Genomic DNA, 20,157 nt, shown 5'->3' with positions numbered 1-20,157 from the left:
AAATCATAGCTCGGATTTTGGCAGGTTTTTGAATAAAATAGCCCAGGTTCGTGCTGAAAAAATTCTGGCAACGTTATGTTAACTATTTTGTTTCGTGTTTCTTTCATCAAAACTATGTTTCTCAGATCATTATTATACTTATAGTGAATTCGTTTGAATCAATTTCAAACAATTGTAACGCATGTTTTTTGAGAATCTTCGTCGCTCGCACCCCGTCGATCCGAAGCTTTTCAATTATGTATAAGTAATACTTAATGAAATTGTTGCAGCAATTAATGTTAATCTTATTCAAGTTAATGTAATGATTATTGTCTTTTCTTCTAATTAACGATTTAATGAAGGGTTTAAAAAAAATGCTAACTTATTGTTTTTAACGATAATAATAATTAAAAAATGATTTTTAATACCGGTGTTTTAGGGAGCTTGCGTCTTGTAGGCGATGAAGGTGATTTATCAGTATCGTTTTCTGAAATGAAAAAGAAAACATTATGAGTTTAGTGGCATCGGCAATTTACGATTAAAACTCTAGTAGATGTCGAATATTCTCCCGGGTTGTAATTTAATTTCGGATAATCATGCAACGAAAAAGCGTCGTTCTCATAAAGCAGCACCAGTTTTCGCGACATTTTTGAGGCAATTGTACGGGTAAACGGGTAAGATCGGGTTTTGGAGAGACATTTGTAGATACGTTGTCAATTGACGTGATTTTCCAACAAAAATATTCGTACTGGAAAAGTATTTTGTATTCAGTGTTTTTCTTTGTTTATTAGCCTGGATAATTAAATTGGGCTTATGTGAATGAAGAGCGTCTAAAATAATCTGACGAGTTTTTAAGGATTCAGGAGAGCTAGAATTCTAATTTGCGATCAAATGAAGATCACAGGGTGTGATAATTTACAATGTGCGAGGGAGGGGAAAAAATGATCAAAATAAAACATAGAAAAGCGCGTTGTTGTATGAGTATGTGTATTTGGTGAGTAGTGAAAAAAATCGCGTATTTGATTGGGAAAAAGTGAAGAAAAGGTAAGAAAGAAAAATTATAATGATTCCTGAGAAAATCGGAAGCCTTTTTGGTGAAGTTAAAAATTGTTCAGAATATGAAGCGCCGAGCCAACTGAAACAATTGACGTACTGTGTATGGATTCCAGTATCGGCAATAGATTTTGGGTTCATGTCCAAATATCTGCCGATGGGTAAGATGTTTTTATTTGACATAAATGAGTAAATTGGAACTTTCAATCATCTGCCAACTGGCCAGGTATATACACACTGAACCCTAAATCACACTTAAAATACACTTGAAGATTCACTTAAAAGTAAGAGTTCAGTGAATTTCTTCATTTCAAGTGACTAATGTACATTTCACTTACCCCTCACTTAAATTTAAAGTGAGCGAGTCAATATTCACTTAATCATCACTTGAGTTTTAAGTGACTGGCTCTTGAATTCAACTGGACGTCCACTTTCTTTTCCGCTCACTTGACCGATCACTTAAAATTCAAATGAATCTACGAATAGCGCATGTCAACAATGTTGGGATTGAATGCAGTTATTGTGGCTTGGAAGGGAAACTCAAACGAGTTGTGTTTGCGCTAGTAGACGCAGAAAAGAAGCTATTTATTAGTATGAAAACAATTCCAGAGCTCGATGAAAGTATTGCCATGATGGTTGTTTGTTATAAAAGGTAAATTGTGATGAATAAACCGTAACCAAAATATAAAATTATATTTTTCTTTTATTTCTACTTTTTCAAGCCATCAAGTCCTGAAGACAATATCCAATTATGTTTTTTGGGAATTTTCAAGCTCAACAAAAATAAAAGTAAGTATAAAATCAAGTGAATACTTAAAAAATATTAAATTTGTTTATTATTATTTACAGAAAACAACAACAAAACTTTCCTGTTTGAGTGGAAAACTGATGGGGTTTTTCAAGTCGGAACATTTATTTGGACCCAATAAATTAGTTGCAAGAAACTGATATTTTTCCATTTTTAATTTCAATAATAAATTGAATTGAATCACAAAGTTAATTGTTTATTAAAATGCCGAAATTCCACCTGGAAATTCTCTTTACTAAAAGATTTAAACGACCTGAACATACATTCAAAAATTCACTTTGCTGCTAACTTAAATTTCACTTCGCCGCTCACTTGAAATTCACTTGAACATCAACCGGGATGTTCGGCACAATTTTCCCGTATGTTTGGATAACGTGCCGCTATTAAGCCTACCCCCATTCTGAACATTTATGTTCACATTTTCTGTTCTAGAAAACTATTTACCGATAGTAAAATCCCAGCCCATACTCCAAAACTTGGAATTCAATTTTCAATTCAGCGCCAATATTGATACAACAAGGCATATGACAGCGATTTAAGTGTGATTGGAATATGATTTGAATTTTTTTAAATCATGATGTTTTTAAATTTATTACATAAAAAAATGTGTTACTGTCATATATTGCACTAGCACCCTTTTAAGATACGCGATGAGTATTCATTTCTAAGCGTCTCGAAAAAATGAAAAAAAAAGTTTTGTACTGGTAGTGACATCTTATGGATGTTGGTCCACTTACGAATTGGTTTGAAACTTAGGTTGGTATTCTCACACACGTTTTCAACACATTTTTGTTCGGGGCTCGCTATCTGTTATCTGTGGTTCATCCACAGAAACACGCTTTCATTGACACGCCTTACATTCATACCATAACAGCTCATACGAAACCATGGTGTCGGGTATTGTGTATACATTGCAAATTTGTTGTTCTATGAGTATTATTTAAAAATGCGTCTGAACACATACTTTGATAAAACTGCGGTGAATCCGTGCACCCATGGTGGATTTCCTACATACATACACTCAGAAATGAAAAAAATATGAAAATTATTATATTTCAATAACTCCGATATTTCTCTGACATTAATATCCAGAAATATTAAAAAAATAACTATTTCAGATATTTAAATTTATGCATCCGAATAATTTCTTGGCGTGTAATGATCCAATGCATAAAATTTAATAACCGAGAAATTATATATTATTTTGTTCAAACAAACGCTTTGTGCGTTTGAGTCCCAACTAAACGGATATGAGCACATGCTAGATTCTTCAGTTGCTAAATGCCTTTCAACTTGACTGCATGCATATTCCATTCTCTTTAAATATTTATCTGAATCATATTTAAAAAGGATGGACTCAATTGCAGCAAGTAATATTACCAGCGAAATGTACATGTTTTTATGCTATGGTCAATTATGCACATTGACCATAGAACATGGACGAAAATCAAACGATTTTCGTTTGGTTTTTCTGTTTATTTCTGCTTTAAGCGTTTGCTTTTACGTTACGGCTCAAACTTTTATTTCTGACCACCAGATGTCGTTCCACAACATTTCTCAATGAATAAATTTTAATCGCAGAAATATTTCCCAGTGAGAAATATCCCAGTAATTACACCATGAGAAATATCCGTGTGCGTAAAGAGGGAGATATGTGAAAATACCTAAAATATAACTGTTTGATATATTATTTATTTCTGAGTGTACATACATAAACGAAGATAAAAAAAATCATGTTTGATTCATGCGCGAGCAAAAATGTTGGATGTCATTCAGATTCTTGATTGTGAATTCAATACATATACAGAATTCATAGATTAGCCAGGTTGAACTAAGTATTGAATCATATCATGAATAAGAGCTTTTTCTATGCAATTTTGCGCTTTGCGAGAAACAGCACTGTATTATTGTCATTGAAGTTGAAATCCGAAGTTTTCGCGCTGGTGATCGGCAACCTTGCCAACCAGCGACGTTGTGAAATATATAAAAATATCATTACTGGCAACGCTTGTGTAAAGTAATAACCAGCGTGCCTATACAGCAACGGGTGGTTGCATATTGAGCAAAAGTAGGCAAGGAGTACCAAAAGTTTCTCATTAGTGGGGGTGGAGACGGAGCGCTTTTTGACAGCGAATTGTTCGCCTACCATGCCTACGATTACGATTGCCACAAGATGAACGATTCCGTGTATTCACGCAGAGTAAACTTGAATTTTGGAACGAATTAAATTTATCTGTGTTAAATCTGACTTTGATTCAAAACATTCATTTTTTTGAATCCAACTCCTGTTTTCTTTGAATCAATGAATTATAGTTTTGATTCAAAAGAATAATTTTTGAAAGAAAGAATAAATTTTTTGAATTGAATAATTTTGGACTTTGATTTCAAACAAATTCTTTGATTTAAAAGAAATTTGTTCAATTGCATATTTCTTTAGAAATAAAGTAAATTTTCTTTCAACCAAAGAACAATGTTTTAAACGAAAAAGAATAATTTTTTGAAACAAAAACTTCAAACCTAGAAGATATTTTGGATTGACTTGCAAGAAGAACAGAAAACCGAAAAATCTAATAAAGTTCGGCCGCTCGTTTTAAAAATCAAACCAGTGAATCGGAGTAAGCAATAAATAAGGAGGATTCAGGATGCAAAATGGTAAGTGTAAATTAATAAATAGTGAATATTTAAGTGAATTTAAGATTTTCTAAACGCTACAGGACTACGGCCGACGGATAGATTTCCAAGTCTCTCGAACATGGTGAAAGCTGCGCAAAGTACCTTCCCAAATCCCGCGGTCGTATTCTTTCGGCCCAATCTTCAACGGCAATCACCAGTCGGACCAGCCAGCAGCTGAAGTGGCTTTCGGAAGTTTATTGACCGGCCCACGGAAAATGCGAAACTCTGTCAACGATATCAAGGACCCTACTCGGTAATAGTGAACCAGTGTTTTATGTGTTTGTGAATAAAAACGAATTTAAGAATTAAAATTGTATCTTTCTATTATTCAAACTCCTAATAGGAACTTCGAAACAACAGGGTAAAAATCTACCAATTGGAATACATGGAAAATGGTTCAATGAATAAATGCTTTTAAATCTATATCTAAATTACCTTTGAGCAAAGATAATAACTTTGAGTCAAATGAAACTGGTTTTTATATCAAAGCATTAATATTTTGAATCAAAGATTTTTCAAAAGAAAAAAATCTTTGAAACAAAGGAAAATGCATTTGAACCAAAGGATTTTTTTAACCAAAGAAAAAAAATCTTTTGTTTTTGCGGCACTTTCCTTATAAATAAAAAATCTTTTTCTGCGTTTTGGTATAAGAACATACCCGAAGCTGTACACGCCCTGATAATAACAAACTGACTTGTCGCCAGTGAGTGTCGCCAGTTAATGTTGCCAGCGCTCATTGACGATAACTCCGGTTTGGGGATTCAGCGACAATATAAGGAAACAAAACGAATACAATGCAAAAGCATGGTTGCCAGATAAAATTGTTAGCACAACCGTGCTGACAACGTGAGAAGCAAACCGTATTTTACTTCAGTGTTTTAATGACATGATCTAATACACTTACACATGTATGAGCTATGAATAAATTACAGTCTTATAGATATTCTGAGATAGAATAGACGCGTTTCCTTTCCACTGCATAAAGAAACCTTCCAACAGGTTATGAGCCTGCACGTGGAAACGCGATTTTAATACGTTTTACGTTTTAAATGTAATTTCGAGACCGATTCGTTATAATTTTTCGTGTCCGCGACTACGTTTCCCGCGTTAGCGATGGAAGGCAATCGCTTTAGCCTTCAAAAGTTGAATAACCTCAACTATTCGAGTTTGCGGTTCAAAGTGGAACTTCTCTTGATCCGGGAAGAACTTTGGAGGTGTGTCGTTCCGGGAGTGAAAGCCGAGGAGGAATCAGATGCTGCTTGGGAGGCCCTTGATGCAAAGGCTAGAGCTACGATCTGCCTGCTCATTGAAGATAATCAGCATGGCCTGATTCGATCATCTGTGACGGCAAAAGAGGCGTGGGATTCACTCCGGAACCACCATCAGAAAGATACCCTAACCTCAAAAGTGTCTCTGCTGAAGCAGGTATGTGAGCCGGTCAGATGCAGATTTGACCCTGGAACTAGTGAAAAGAAAGCTACTAGACGAGGTAGCAAAACGTGAAAACGCTCCCGGGAGCGGATGTGCGCTTAAAGTTGGCGTCAGTAGTGGTCGTCTGAACAATAAGAAGAAGCCACTCTTGTGTTTTGAATGTGGACAAGCAAACCACAACAAGTTTGAGTGCCCGCAAAGGAATCGGGGTTCGAAAAGTGATATTAAATCAAGAGGGAAACAACCCAAAAAGAAAGACGAAAGTGTTTCGTTTGCGTTCGCCACGAGTGTGCGTGAGAACTCAAGTATGCTGCAGTGGGTTGTAGACTCTGGTGCAACCCGTCATACAGTCTCCGACCGGAGCTTTTTTAGTGAACTGACAAAAAGTGATGTTAGTAGTGTTAAACTCGCCGATGGGAAATTGGCTAAAGTGGAAGGCCAGGGGTGTGGAGTGATTGAATGTTGTGATGAGTCTGGACAATCAAGAAAAATGAACATAAGTGTCGCTCTCTACACTCCGGACCTTGCCATGAACTTGCTGTCAGTGCCTGCGCTAACACAAGAAGGCGCAAAAGTGTTGTTCGACGATCGTGGATGCCGTATAATGTTTGGTGAGACGACGGTAGCGGTAGCGAAGCTGAAGCAAGGGCTTTACCAGCTGATCCAGCCCACAGTGGTGGCATTGGCCACGAATAGCCATCACAACAAGGATTGCCAACATGTCTGGCATAAGCGATTCGGCCACAGGGATCTGGCTGTGATTCGGCGGATGGAAAAAGAAAAGCTGGTGAACGGAATGAAAATCTTTGACTGCGGTGTGGACGAGCAGTGTGAGTGTTGCTTAAAAGCTAAAAGTGTGCGAATTCCTTTCCCGAAACAATCATTATCCACTACTAGTGCGACCATGGATTTAATACACACAGACGTGTGTGGGCCTGTCGATGTGCCATCAGTGAGTGGCTATCGTTATTTCCTAACGATGATTGATGATTGCTCTCGTTATTGTGTGGTGTTTTTGCTCAAACCGAAGTGCCCGCCAAAATCGAGGAGTTCATTGCTATGGCGAAGAATGTTTTCGGTCTCAAACCCAAGATTATTCGTTCGGATCAAGGGGGCGAATATTCTTGTACCAGGCTTCGTGATTTTTATAAGCGAGAGGGAATTCAGGTGCAGTTTACGGCCGGCTACAGTCCACAGCAAAACGGTGTTGCGGAGCGCAAAAACCGCTATTTAGTAGAAATGATCCGGTGTTTACTTTTCGATGCTAATTTGCCGCAGTGTTATTGGGCCGAAGCATTGAACACTGCTGTGTACTTGCAGAATATCCTAACAACGAAATCCGTGAAATTGTCGCCGTACGAGTTGTGGCACGGCACTAAACCGAACGTAGAAAGTCTCAGAGTGTTCGGCAGCAGTGCGTGGGTGTATGTGCCAAAGGAGAAACGTAAGAAGCTCGGGGCAACGGCGAAGAAACTTACCTTTGTGGGGTATTCTCTTGAGCACAAGGCTTACAGATTTCTCGATAAGACCACCAAGAAGATCACCGTTAGCCGCGACGTCCGGTTTGTAGAACCGACAACCGAAGCTGATCCACCGATGGAGAAACCCGCCGAAGATATGGAGCAGGAAGTGTTGTACGATTCAGTGATTAAAAAAGTGCCAATGAAAAAACAAATAAACGATGAGTGCAATACTGGTCCGAATGATGACCAAAGTAACAGTGAAGATGAAGAAGCGTACCGTTCAGCCCTGTCCGAAGAATCGGATCTTAATGGCTTCAGTGATGACGAACCAGTACAAGGTATCAGTGATATAGATGATAACGGCGATAGTGAAAAGCAGTTAAGAAGATCCAAACGTGCCACAAAAGGTATCCCTCCGACACGTTTCCAGGATGTGGGTGGAATGATCGTCCATAGTACCAAGGAACCACTCTCCTACAAGGAAGCGATTTCGAGCCCGGACCAGGAGGCTTGGAAAGTCGCGATGCAGGAGGAGATCTGTTCTCTAACAGCGAACGAAACCTGGGAACTAGTCAAGCTGCCACCCGGAAGAAAGCCTGTCGGGTGTAAGTGGACGTTAAAAAGAAGGAGGACGAAAATGGCCGTGTCGTGCGATACAAGGCGAGGTTGGTCGCACAAGGTTTTTCGCAGCGTTTTGGTACGGATTACGATGAGGTATTTGCACCCGTGACCAAACAAGCCACTTTTCGTACCCTATTAACCATTGCCAGCCGCGACAACATGATCGTGAAGCATCTGGATATAAAGTGTGCCTATCTTTACGCCGATTTGCAGGAGGATATATTCATGATGCAGCCACCGGGTTTCGAGTCTGGTAACGATCTTGTGTGCCGATTGAAAAGAAGCATCTATGAGCTTAAGCAGTCAGCAAGGATGTGGAATGGCAAAATAGATGGTATCTTCAAGAAAATGGGATTTTCGCCAGGCAAAGCCGATACTTGTCTCTACGTGAAAGAAAGTAAACATGGTCGGTGCTTCATCGTGATTTACGTAGATGACATAGTTGTTTTTTGTAACTCTGAGGAAGAATTTAATAGTGTCCTTGTAGCCTTGGAGGCCCACTTCAAGTTGTCTAGCCTGGGCAATTTAAGTAAATTTCTGGGAATTCATATTGAATACATCGAAGGTCGTTACACTATGAATCAAAAGTGCTACGATGAAAAACTTCTTTCCCGCTACGGACATGAAAATTCAAAACCATCTAAAATCCCAATCGATACCGGATACGTAAAACAAAAGGAGGAGTTGTCCTTGCCATCAAACACTACCTATCGTTCGCTGGTCGGTAGTTTGTTGTACGTTTCCGTTACTACTCGACCGGATATTTGTGTTGCCATGTCGCTGCTGTGCAGAAAGGTGTCGAGCCCGACAGAACGTGATTGGACGGAGGCCAAGCGTGTTCTAAAGTATCTGAAGGGCACAATTGACTTCCGGCTCCACCTTGGAAATTCAGATCAGGATCTGGAATGCTTCGTTGACGCGGATTGGGCAGGAAACGAGAGCGATCGCAAGTCGAACTCTGGGTTGCTCATCAAATTCGGAGGAGGTCTAGTTAGCTGGTTTACGCGTAAGCAAGACTGCGTAGCATTGTCGTCCACCGAGGCTGAGTTCGTAGCCTTGGCAGACGGGTGTCAGGAGTTGCTCTGGATGAAGAAGTTACTCGAAGACCTTGGTCAAAGAAATCCGAATCCTGTTGTCGTGTGGGAGGAAAACCAGTCCTGCATTAAGTTGGTCTTTTCGGAGCGGATCGAGAAACGCTCCAAACACATCGATACCAAGTACGCTTTTACGAAGGACCTGCGTCAACGTGGTATCATCGATCTCCGTTATTTACCGACGGAACAAATGGAAGCTGACCTAATGACGAAGCCGCTGGATCGAGTCAAGCTCAAACGACATCGTGAGGCGATCGGTGTTCAAGCCACTTCTAACGTTGAGGAGGAGTGTTAGCACAACCGTGCTGACAACGTGAGAAGCAAACCGTATTTTACTTCAGTGTTTTAATGACCTGATCTAATACACTTACACATGTATGAGCTATGAATAAATTACAGTCTTATAGATATTCTGAGATAGAATAGACGCGTTTCCTTTCCACTGCATAAAGAAACCTTCCAACAAAAATAAAGTGTGATCAGTCAATGAGGGGAGTTACACTCTCAACAAATCTGAACTCCTAAAACGATTAAAATTCAGATTTCAGTTCCAGGATTCAGATTAAGATGGATGTAGGCAAATTCTGAATGTAAATTCTAATTTATTTAAGTTTTTGGAAAAAAATATTCAGAGTTCAGATGTAGGATTTACACTCCGAATTCAGATTGGAATCCAGATTTGTATTCTGCGTTCGCATTCAAAATTCAGATTAGAATAGAGATGATAAATTCCGATATGATATAAGATTAAATTCAGTTTAACTAGACTCTTAGCTAAGATTTGAATTTCTGTTCGAAATTGATATCAACATTCTAAAATCAGATTCACATTCAGAACCCCAATTCAGATTAAGAACTCGGTTCTTTTCATTCTTTAGCCACTGATGTAGATCAATTATTTGGATAGTTTAAATTCACAATATTTTTTCTTCTACAAAAAGAACAAAATTTTACTCACGTCTGCCACTATTGGAAGTTTGAAGGTAGGTAATTTTTTTCGAACGCATCCAATTTTTTTTTCCTCTGGTATGCAAAATTTATGAAATCTTAATTTTTTATCATCACTTTTTTAATGAACGCTTCCTTAAAGCCTAATAATCTCAAGAGTGTAAATTATTCACTCATTTCTAAAAATCGTGGTTCTTTTCTCTGAATCAAATTTATAGTTTTGGGAACTTTGTAACGTATTGACTGAAATATATCTGATTATCAAACAATATTCAGCTACAAAAATTAATTTTACTCGAAATCGAAAAATAAAACATCGGAAAATATATAATTAGGAAAGAAAATGCAAATCAGCTATAAAATATTCAGAAAAATCTTTTGTTTGCAATAGAAAGGCAAAGTTTAAAGCTATTGTTTGCACATATAATTTTTTTAATTTAAGATTTTAGTCATAATACACAGTTCAAATATTTTGAAAAGTGGACAGAACATTTGACGTGTGTGTCATATACATTTTTGTATAATTGGATTTTTAAATATAGAGCACATATTTTAAGCATTTGTAAAACATTGATTCAAAATTCTGATTCAGACAAAGATATCGAATTCAGATTTTTTTTGTTTGGAAACAGATGAATGTTTTTGATTCAGAATTTTGAATCATATATTAATCCAGGTATATTGATGTAATATTCTGGCTACCACTGGCCCAATTATTTCTACTACATATATGAGCTCTAAAAATGTATCATACTGCCTTGGCGTCACCGCCACCAATTATGTAATTGTTACATTTATCCAGTTGTAAAAAAAAAACAAAAAAAATAGCAAGATTCAAATATGCGATCATCTGCGTGAGAATCAAGAGCACTACCACGATGCCACATCAATTCTTTAATTTTAAATAGAATTTGACTGTTTGAATACCAGTTTTTCCATTCATAAAATGAACTCTTTGGATATCAGTTCGCTTATCCCCCAAAAAACGTACTGGCCATCTTTTTGGCTTTCTTACAGAAAGGCCTAGCGAACGGTCAGTCGGGGATATCATTTATTAAGGGTCCAAGACCCCACTTTATATATACCAATCAACTCAGCTCGACAAGTTACGATGATGTCCGTGAATTTGTATGTTCCATTTAAAAAGTTCTAACCACATTAACTTCTATTCTATATAGGTTTCACGATTTTGATGAATTTAGTATCAAAAAATTGGATTTTTTTTTCCTGTAGGTCATATCTCAAAACCAAAAAAAAAAACAAAATTGTTTAAAATTTGTCTATTCCATAGTAAATGTCATGCTTATGTCGGCTCCAAAAAATGTAGCCATTTGCTCAGCAGCAATAGCCAACAATCGCTAAATTAATTACGGAGGCGATCGAAAATTTGACAAAAAGTTCATTAAACAGCAGAGAACCGATCCCACGCCATCTAGCATGAGAGTTTATGAGGCTAGCCTCTTGACCACTGGTGAGCGTCGAGAAATGGGGCTCGAAAACTTGAACAGATTGAAATATTTGGATAGTAAATGAACTCGTTGAATATCAGTTCGCTTAACCCCCAAAAAAACGTACTGGCCACTTTTTTTTTATATTGAGTTTAGTAGTTTTTGCTATCGGTTTTCTTTAATCATAATCTTTTTTATAGATTAATAATAAATAATTCAGAAATAAGGAAATAAGATAATTGATACTCTGTAAGAAAGCCTCCAATCCACTGATAAGTGTATTAAATCGGGTTTTAAATAAAAAACTGGTTCGTTTCAAACTCTGTTATTATTTAGTTACACTTCTTAATAAAAACCCATTTAAAAGACAAGGTAGAGTTTGTTTATATCAAGTTTTGAGTTTCAATACAAAAGGTTGATTGAACTGAAAATTTAAATCTACAATCAAAGTTAGTTTCAATTCGTGAACAGCAAATATTGTCGTAGATCGAAATGCCTCAAGCCAAAGGTGCTTTATGTCAAATTTCCACCGGAGGCGAAACAAATGTCTGACTTGCTTGTTAACACTTAGGCCTCATTTTCACAAAATTTCTTATTGATGCGTGCATAAATGAAATGTTGCACGCATTATAACAGTCGAAAAATCGAGCAGTTAGAGCTTTTGTCGCTCTTTGTCTCCATAGCCTAAATTCACCAATGGTGAAAAGAGAAGCATATTGTTTGCCAGATTTGACAGCTCATTTGAAAGCTCCGGCAGAGCCTTCAACTGTTATACAGACATCAAAAGTCTACAACTAAGGGCTTTTTCTATTGATGAGTGCAATAAATGCACTTAAATTATGATTTTTAAAATCATTGAATATAGTGTTTTAAAACTTCTATGAGTATAAAATTAGATTACGTATAAAATTTTAAAGATGAACGCATCAATACGTTTACATGAATAGTGAGTTTTATGAAAACGCGGCCTTAGTTTCAAATACGTTTTAAAATCAACTTATCTTCCGTTACTACGGTGGAAATTTTACTTGGAAAAAAATTTCATGAGGGGGGGGGTTTAACCCCTAAAGACCCCCCCCCCTGTTCGCACGGCCTTGCATACAAAGAGAAAAAGTAGTTTTTTCACTTTCAATTCGTTTGCATCAGGAAATTTTCTTGTTTAAAGGAAAATTTCTTGTTAGTCAAGGTTACCCCGGCCCGGTGATCAAAGTTACCCTGTTTTACGGATCACAATCTCCATGTTTTTTCTCCGTTCTGTGTGCTATTACTTTATTTTCTTTGAAAATATAAAAAAAAAATCACCATGAAATTTTAAGTATTCTTGCCTACGTTCAATTAAAAAAAAATCTTTCTTGTAAAAAAACCCCGAGAAACAATATAATTTGTGTATTTTCAAACCGGGAGAACTATAAAATCTTAATCGGGAAAACCGGGAAAATATCGCTTGCATTTTAGATTGATAACTTGAAAGCAAATACAAGGATTTTAGAAAGGTTTCATAAATTTATCGGGGTATAAGATAAAAGAAATTTAGGATGTTTACTTTAGCGAGTTTGTAGATATTCAAAGGTTCCTAATTGACTTACCAGATAAGTTGGATCCAAGGTTTGATGCTTCCGGAATCTTCGATTGAATGGTAGAGTTCCCGGTGGTTCCATCATCTAATAAGTCGCACATTCTATAGTCAGTGGCATGCTCCACAAGCAGTTCAATAACATCCAAATTTCGGTCCATTATAGCGCAAACCTCTTCGAAACTGCGATCAACCAATGAGGTTCCACTCCATTCTAAAATCTTTGAGAAAAATTACTCTTTAATTGATGTTGTGGTTAAATTCCAAATAAAATACTTTGTCTCCTTGTTGTAATCCACCTTTCTCGGCCGGCCCTCCTGGTACAGTCCATACTATGTATGCGAACAACTTTCCGTCTGTTCCAGTTTTTCCACCAACAACACGCATTCCAAAGCCACGGGCTACAAAATTGTACAAATAATTGAATAAATCATCACTGGATCTTGTTCAGACACTAAAAAGTTCATTTCGTGTCCGTTGGGAAATTATAAAAAGTGATAGCAGGGGAGATAAGGGCATATGGTCGGTCACCTTAAGAAGAACGCTTATGTATTTAACCTTAGAAAACAGCTATAATATGTGAGTTACATCATGTGGACCATCACAAAAAAAAGTTACATCATTGTTTTGAACACTAAAAATTGACTTATTTACTGAAACTTGAAAAAGCAGATAAAAACGTTTAGAAATGCATTTTAATTTTTTTTTGCCGAAAGCTGAAAATAGAATCTAGCAGCGAATTCAACTCTATTAAGTCAACTGTATTATAGGGTACGGTTTGACTAGTTTACATCTGTCGATTTAGCCTATTGGTAAGGTGTTGGAGAGGTAATCAGAAGACTCGAGCTCGATTCCTTGTCTTGGTATTTTTTTTAAATTACCATTCATGATCGATGCATTTTGCACTAAACGGCGCCTCGAATATGGTTCGGCCAACATTTATTTCTAAGGTGAACAAGTAAGATTTGCTCTTGAATCAGAAAATTTAAAAAAAAAACAGTAGAAGGAGGTATTTATAGTTATTATTATTACTATAATTCATTAGAGACCATTTAACCACCCGTGTCATTCGGGTCTAACGAGTATTTGTATACTCAGAAATGATAAAAAATGAAAATAATTTGTTTTCAGGTTCAGGAATTCGGTTATTTCTATGGTGAAAATGAACTAAAATCATTAAGAAGAAATAACTCATAATCATGTCTTGTTGAGGAATGATCCAAAGCATAAAATTTAACAACACAGCAAGAAAAATTGTAATTTTAGATCGAAAATGATGCACGAAAACGAAACACCGATTTTGATGTTTAATTCTATCACGATGTTTTTTTTTTTCAAGAATGTAATTTTTGAGGCGTGTAAATTTAGATCGAAAAAAATGCACGAAATTGGATGACGAAAGCCGTCGTACAAAAATACACAGGGATGTAAATTTTAAGATTTATTTTCTTTAATATAAGAAATGTTTGCTATGTATTCAGGTGTTTTCTGTAGTCTAATTGTTTAATTTCGTATATATTTCCAAAATTAACCTAAAATGATATCATGACTTCACGAACAACGTCAGCCTGGAATTTTGTTTCATCCGATGATTCCCAGCATGGTGATGTACAGATTATTAGCGTCACCAGGATCCTCGATTCGTCCCAGAAAATCATTATTTTTCGGTCATCGTCACCTGTGCCTGGCGAAAACTGCTCCGGAAAATCACTGCCGATGCGGAAAATCTGATCTTCCTGCAATGAAGAGAAACCGGGTTATTGCATCAGCATTCTTTTTAAATAACACATTTCATTAACCTACCAGCTTTTGAAGGATTCTGGAACTTTTTGAAAACAGACTAATACATCAAAAGGAGTTGAAAATTACATCTTCTCGAACTGCACTTGTGGAAAATAAGACTTCGTTTAAGATTCCGTATACTTTTAGAAATTTTTGATGTGAACAGCGATATTTTTTCTCAAACAAACGCTTTGAGTTCAGGGCTAACCAGTATGTTGACAAGTGCTAGATTTTTCAGTAGCGATATGCATGTCATATATACGGTTTCCAGGTGACTCAAACTTTTCTCATGTTTTGAAGGCTTGAAGGCATGATTTGAAAGCATTTTATTTTTTCAGATTTGAATCAGTACCCAATGCTAAGAGGAGACAATTCGTTTTTCATTTTTCCCTATGCAACACGTCATTGCTGCCCCGTTTATATTGGCAGCTCGGAAATTTGGTTTGATTTGACCCGTTCCGCTTGCGGTTTCTCTTAAGCGGGCAATAGACTACACAAATGGCCTGTACAAATTCGATGATTCCACGACGATTGTTTGATCTATGCTCGCCCACACGCTATACAAACATTTTTCACGCGAACACAAACGATTGCTGGCGAAAACAGCAACAGCAACAAAAAAAACATCTCCACCCCGGCTGGGAGGATGGTTTGTACAAAACATTTCGATCCCGACCGATTTTACTCCAACCGTTTGGGCGCTCATTCAAGCAGTGCCATACACTATGCAAATCGTGTTTACAGCGACAAAATTTCATCGAATTTAATCGCATTTGTACAAATGTTGTGTAGTCTGTGGTCCGCTTAAGGCCATAGACTACACACCATTTGTACAAATGCGATGAAATTCGATGACATTCGCTGTGAATACGATTCGCATCGTGTATGGGACTGTTTGAATGAGCGCGCAAACAGTTTGAGTAAAATAGGTCCGGATCGAAATTTTAGTCGTACAAACAACTCTCTGTTGCAGGTGTATGGTTATGGTTGCCAGAATTTTTTCAGCACGTATCCGGGCCGGACAAACCGGGCAATTTTCTATAAAAACCTGGCAAAATCCGGGCATTTCATTTGTAAATTGACGACCAAAAATCCGAGCAAAATCCGGGCAAATATTGTCAAAGCTCAGAAATTACTCAACAAAAACCAAGATAAAAAGAATGAAAAAAATAATTTTTACATCAACATTTATAACAGATTTTAAATCGTATTTTAAGCTTCGAAAAAACCTTTCATGATTATATTTGCAAAATTTTACAACACACTTTATTATTTTTCTGATTTGCCAAATAAAGTGAAAAAATCCGGACAAAATCCGGGCATTTTTCAATAAAATCCGGGCAACTGGGCGGACTGGACTGCTTCAAATTTTTTTTTTTTATCAAATATCCGGGCAAACCCGGATAAAATCGGGCAATCAAAATCCAGGCTTTTTACTCAGCCCCAGCCGGGATGGAGGGGGTTTTGTTGTTGCTATTGCTGTTTTCGCCACCAATCGTTTGTGTTCGCGTGAAATATGTTTGTATCCTGTGTGGGCGGGCATATAGAATTAAACAATCGTCGTGGAATCATCGAATTTACTCAAGCCATTTGTGCACTCAGAAAAATACTATTATGTATGCCATAAGATTCTCTTATGAAGTGGCGTCATAAGAAAAATTAACCCTCATCCGCATTAGGGTGTCATTTTGACACCATTGCAAGTTTGAAGGCTTGTAACTTTTTTCAGAAGCTTCAAAATACAAAATTTTTTTTCGGGGACCCTAAATGAATTCAAAAGTTTTTCAATATTGCATCTTTACTTTTTTTATGGAGAACCCTGGAAGCCTGGACAAAAAAACTCCCTTTTCCAACTTTTGGTGTCATTTTGACACCACAGAAGTAAAATCTATTTAAGTCGTTTGAATTATTCTGAACTTCATATAAAACTTATATCAATAGAAACCTTGTAATGTCAGTAAAATATGTTTAGAACATTATATTCAGCTAAAGTAACAAGTTTTCTCGTTATTCAGCATGAAAGAAAAAAATCTGAAAAACATGCCTCACGAAAACTGCTGTAGTTCATATGTTACACGTCCAAAAAAATATTTGCCTTATGCATATGAAAGCTGAAGTTAATACCTACATCATGAAGACAAGAAATATTTTTTAATTTTTTTTAAATGAAATGGTCACAAAAAGTCCAAAAAAGTGGTCTAAAAAACCTACTTTTCATTCGATTGCTAGTAAATACTGTTTGAGCGGTGGTAGAGTTTTGAAAAAAAATATGACTACAAAATGTATTAAAATTCCAACATTTTGCTGTCTTTAGATTTTTGATGCAACAAAAATTGAATTTACTGGAATTTTTCAAAGTTCACTACTTTGCGCGATTTTTTTACAAATTGAAATTTCATCTCTTTTTGTGGTTCACCGTCAGGTTGTACCCGGATTATCAGTGCTTTTACTTTGTTTGGACCAATCAAAAGTATATTCATTGGAAAGCACATTTAATTTACATTCTAGTGAGGTGCTACAATTCACGCTGTGAGATTTCACAAAAATATGAAAATTATAAACGTAAAATCATTCCTGAATTTCTAGATCTACAAGCAGCGGTCCAGCAAAACGTGTTTGTTTGCTCTCCGAGTAGGTACGGTGGGTGGTGATTCGGGCAGAGCCGACAGACCAAGAAATGCACGACACGCATCTTTATTTCGTCTGTCGGCTTCGCTCTCTGCCCGAATCACCACCCACCGTACCTACTCGGAGAGCAAACAAACACGTTTTGCTGGACGAGGTGCTTGTAGTTCTAGAAATTCAGGAATGATTTTACGTTTATAATTTTCATATTTTTGTGAAATCTCACAGCGTGAATTGCAGCACCTCACTAGAATGTAGATTAAATGTGCTTTCCAATGAATATACTCTTGGTTGGTCCAAACAAAGTAAAAGCACTGAAAATCCGGGTACAACCTGACGGTGGACCACAAAAACAGATGAAATTTCAATTTGTAAAAAAATCGCGCAAAGTAGTGAACTTTGAAAAATTCCAGTAAATTAAATTTTTGTTGCATCAAAAATCTAAAGACAGCAAAATGTTGGAATTTTAATTCATTTTGTAGTCATATTTTTTCAAAACTCTATCATCACTCAAACAGTATTTACTAGCAATCGAATGAAAAGTAGGTTTTTAGACCACTTTTTTGAACTTTTTGTGACCATTTCATTAAAAAAAATTTAAAAAAATATTTCTTGTCTTCATGATGTAGGCATTAACTTCAGCTTTCATATGCATAAGGCAAATATTTTTTTGGACGTGTAACATATGAACTACAGCAGTTTTCGTCAGGCATGTTTTTTCGGATTTTTTTTCTTTCATGCTGAATAACGAGAAAACTAGTAACTTTAGCTATATATAATGTTCTAAACATATTTCACTGACATTACAAGGTTTCTTTTGATGTAAGTTTTGTTTAAATCGATTTATTACGCCAAAAGTTATAACGATTTGAGCTTGTGGTGTCAAATTGACACCACAAGTGCTGATTAGGGTAATGAAATCTAATGCGGATGAGGGTTAATGAAATTCATAAGATTGTCTTATGACGCGAATGAATTCTGAAGATGAACGCCTACTTCAATGAGAGGTTGTTGCTTTTCATAAGAGATTCTTATGGAAACAGTAAATCACTTTCTAATAAGAATAATTCTATATATTTTATGTTGAAAACATTCACTTTATTGTATGTCAAATTTGTTTAACCTTCCAAAGCCGTTCGCAAAATTTTCGTACAAATCTATTTTTGATAAATTTTACCTGCAGTTTACGTTCGTTCTCCTGGCCGCAAATATTGACCGATTTCGATGAATTTTAATTCATTGTATAGATAATTTATTCTAGTTTCTCAATATTGAAAAATAAAGTCGAAATATTTTACGAAATCACCAGTAGCTGATTCCGAATGAAAAAAGTCCCGAAAAAAAGCTCTTTTTAGAATGCCTATAACTTGAGACAGGTTCCAAATATTGCGCTGATTTTATAATATTTAGAATTGTCAAGAATAACGCTATCCATGGATGTAAAAATTTTTGGTGGTCCAAAGGAAGTTTTGGCCGCTATCCCGGAACTTCCGGTAGAAAAAATTCTTACTTCAAAAAAGTCACCCAATTTTGGCTTTGCATTGCTGTATCTCGGTTACCAATGAAGTTCAAATTTTAGTTTTTTTTCGTTAATTTTATTATTATTTTCGTATAACATAGTTGGTTCCTCAAAAATCTCAGTTGTTCAGTATATGGTAATGAAACTCACATCTTTTTTGTCATTTTTCAAACTCCCCCTCGTGTCGGTGGGTTTACGCGATTTTGTTAGCGTGATTTCTCTAAAATTTGAACTCAAATTGGTCACTTTTTATATACCTAGAGATTCATTAGAATCTCCTCTTTCGATTGACATACATTTTGTGTGGTGTTTTGAAAATTTGTAGCAACGTTTTTCGAATTTACTGAAAGCTGCCAGATTTCAACCAGTTTGGTCCACGTTTTCAACAGGTTGGTGTACAAATCTCGCACCCCTCACGTAGCTGCGGGAGAAACAAATCCTGTAGCTCTCTTTTTGTCGCTCACCAAATCTACCACCCAACCCAGCAGCAGGAGGAACTGCCGTCTCGCCGCGTGGTTTGTTGATTGATTGTGCTGATGCTGATGATTCTTTGCGTAGTAAAAGTTTTGATTTTAAAATAGAGAAAGATTATTTTTCCAAATTGAAAAAAGGTTCTTGAATGTTTTTAGATATTTTATCATTGAAATTCTTCAGTGATACATTTGTTTTGAATGTTATCATGATTCTTTTCTCTTATTTCAAGCAGTGTCTACTGCAGGAGACACAAAATCTATGATTCAAGTAACAAATATTCTGAAATTTTAATCAGAAACTTTTATCAGAAATCGGATTTGAATCGGAATCTGAAAATCTGAATCTGAAATCTGAATCTGAAATCTGAAATCTGAAATCTGAATCTGAAATCTGAATCTGAAATCTGAATCTGAAATCTGAATCTGAAATCTGAATCTGAAATCTGAAATTTGATATCTGAAATCTGAATCTGAAATCTGAATCTGAAATCTTTTTTTTTTTTTTTTTTTTTTTGTACGTTTTATTTAATGAGGGATTAACCTTCTGTTTTCACCCTCTAAAAGTTTTGTTTTTACGCTTTAGATCTCACTAAAAAGGTTACACTGTTTTAAAAATTGTATCACTTTCTTCTCCTTGGAACGAACGTTTTCAAGTTTTTCCGCCAGG

The 20,157-nt window shown here is 36.3% G+C and overlaps 1 protein-coding gene across 1 annotated transcript in view; it reads right to left on the bottom strand.

Moving 5' to 3' along the window:
* LOC129752899 (regulating synaptic membrane exocytosis protein 1) overlaps positions 1-20,157 on the bottom strand; it is a 243,286-nt gene that overhangs the window by 135,489 nt on the left and 87,640 nt on the right. The window contains exons 9-11 of the mRNA XM_055748687.1: positions 13,368-13,492; positions 13,105-13,312; positions 408-466 (exon numbers count right to left, since the gene is read on the bottom strand). Of these exons, the coding sequence (XP_055604662.1) occupies positions 408-466; positions 13,105-13,312; positions 13,368-13,492 (392 nt within the window). The remainder of the gene's footprint in view (positions 1-407; positions 467-13,104; positions 13,313-13,367; positions 13,493-20,157) is intronic.

This window comes from Uranotaenia lowii, chromosome 3 (genome assembly GCF_029784155.1).
Source record: "Uranotaenia lowii strain MFRU-FL chromosome 3, ASM2978415v1, whole genome shotgun sequence".
NCBI lineage: Eukaryota > Metazoa > Arthropoda > Insecta > Diptera > Culicidae > Uranotaenia > Uranotaenia lowii.
Note: the sequence above shows the minus strand (reverse complement) of the source record. Positions and strands in the feature narration are given on the sequence as shown.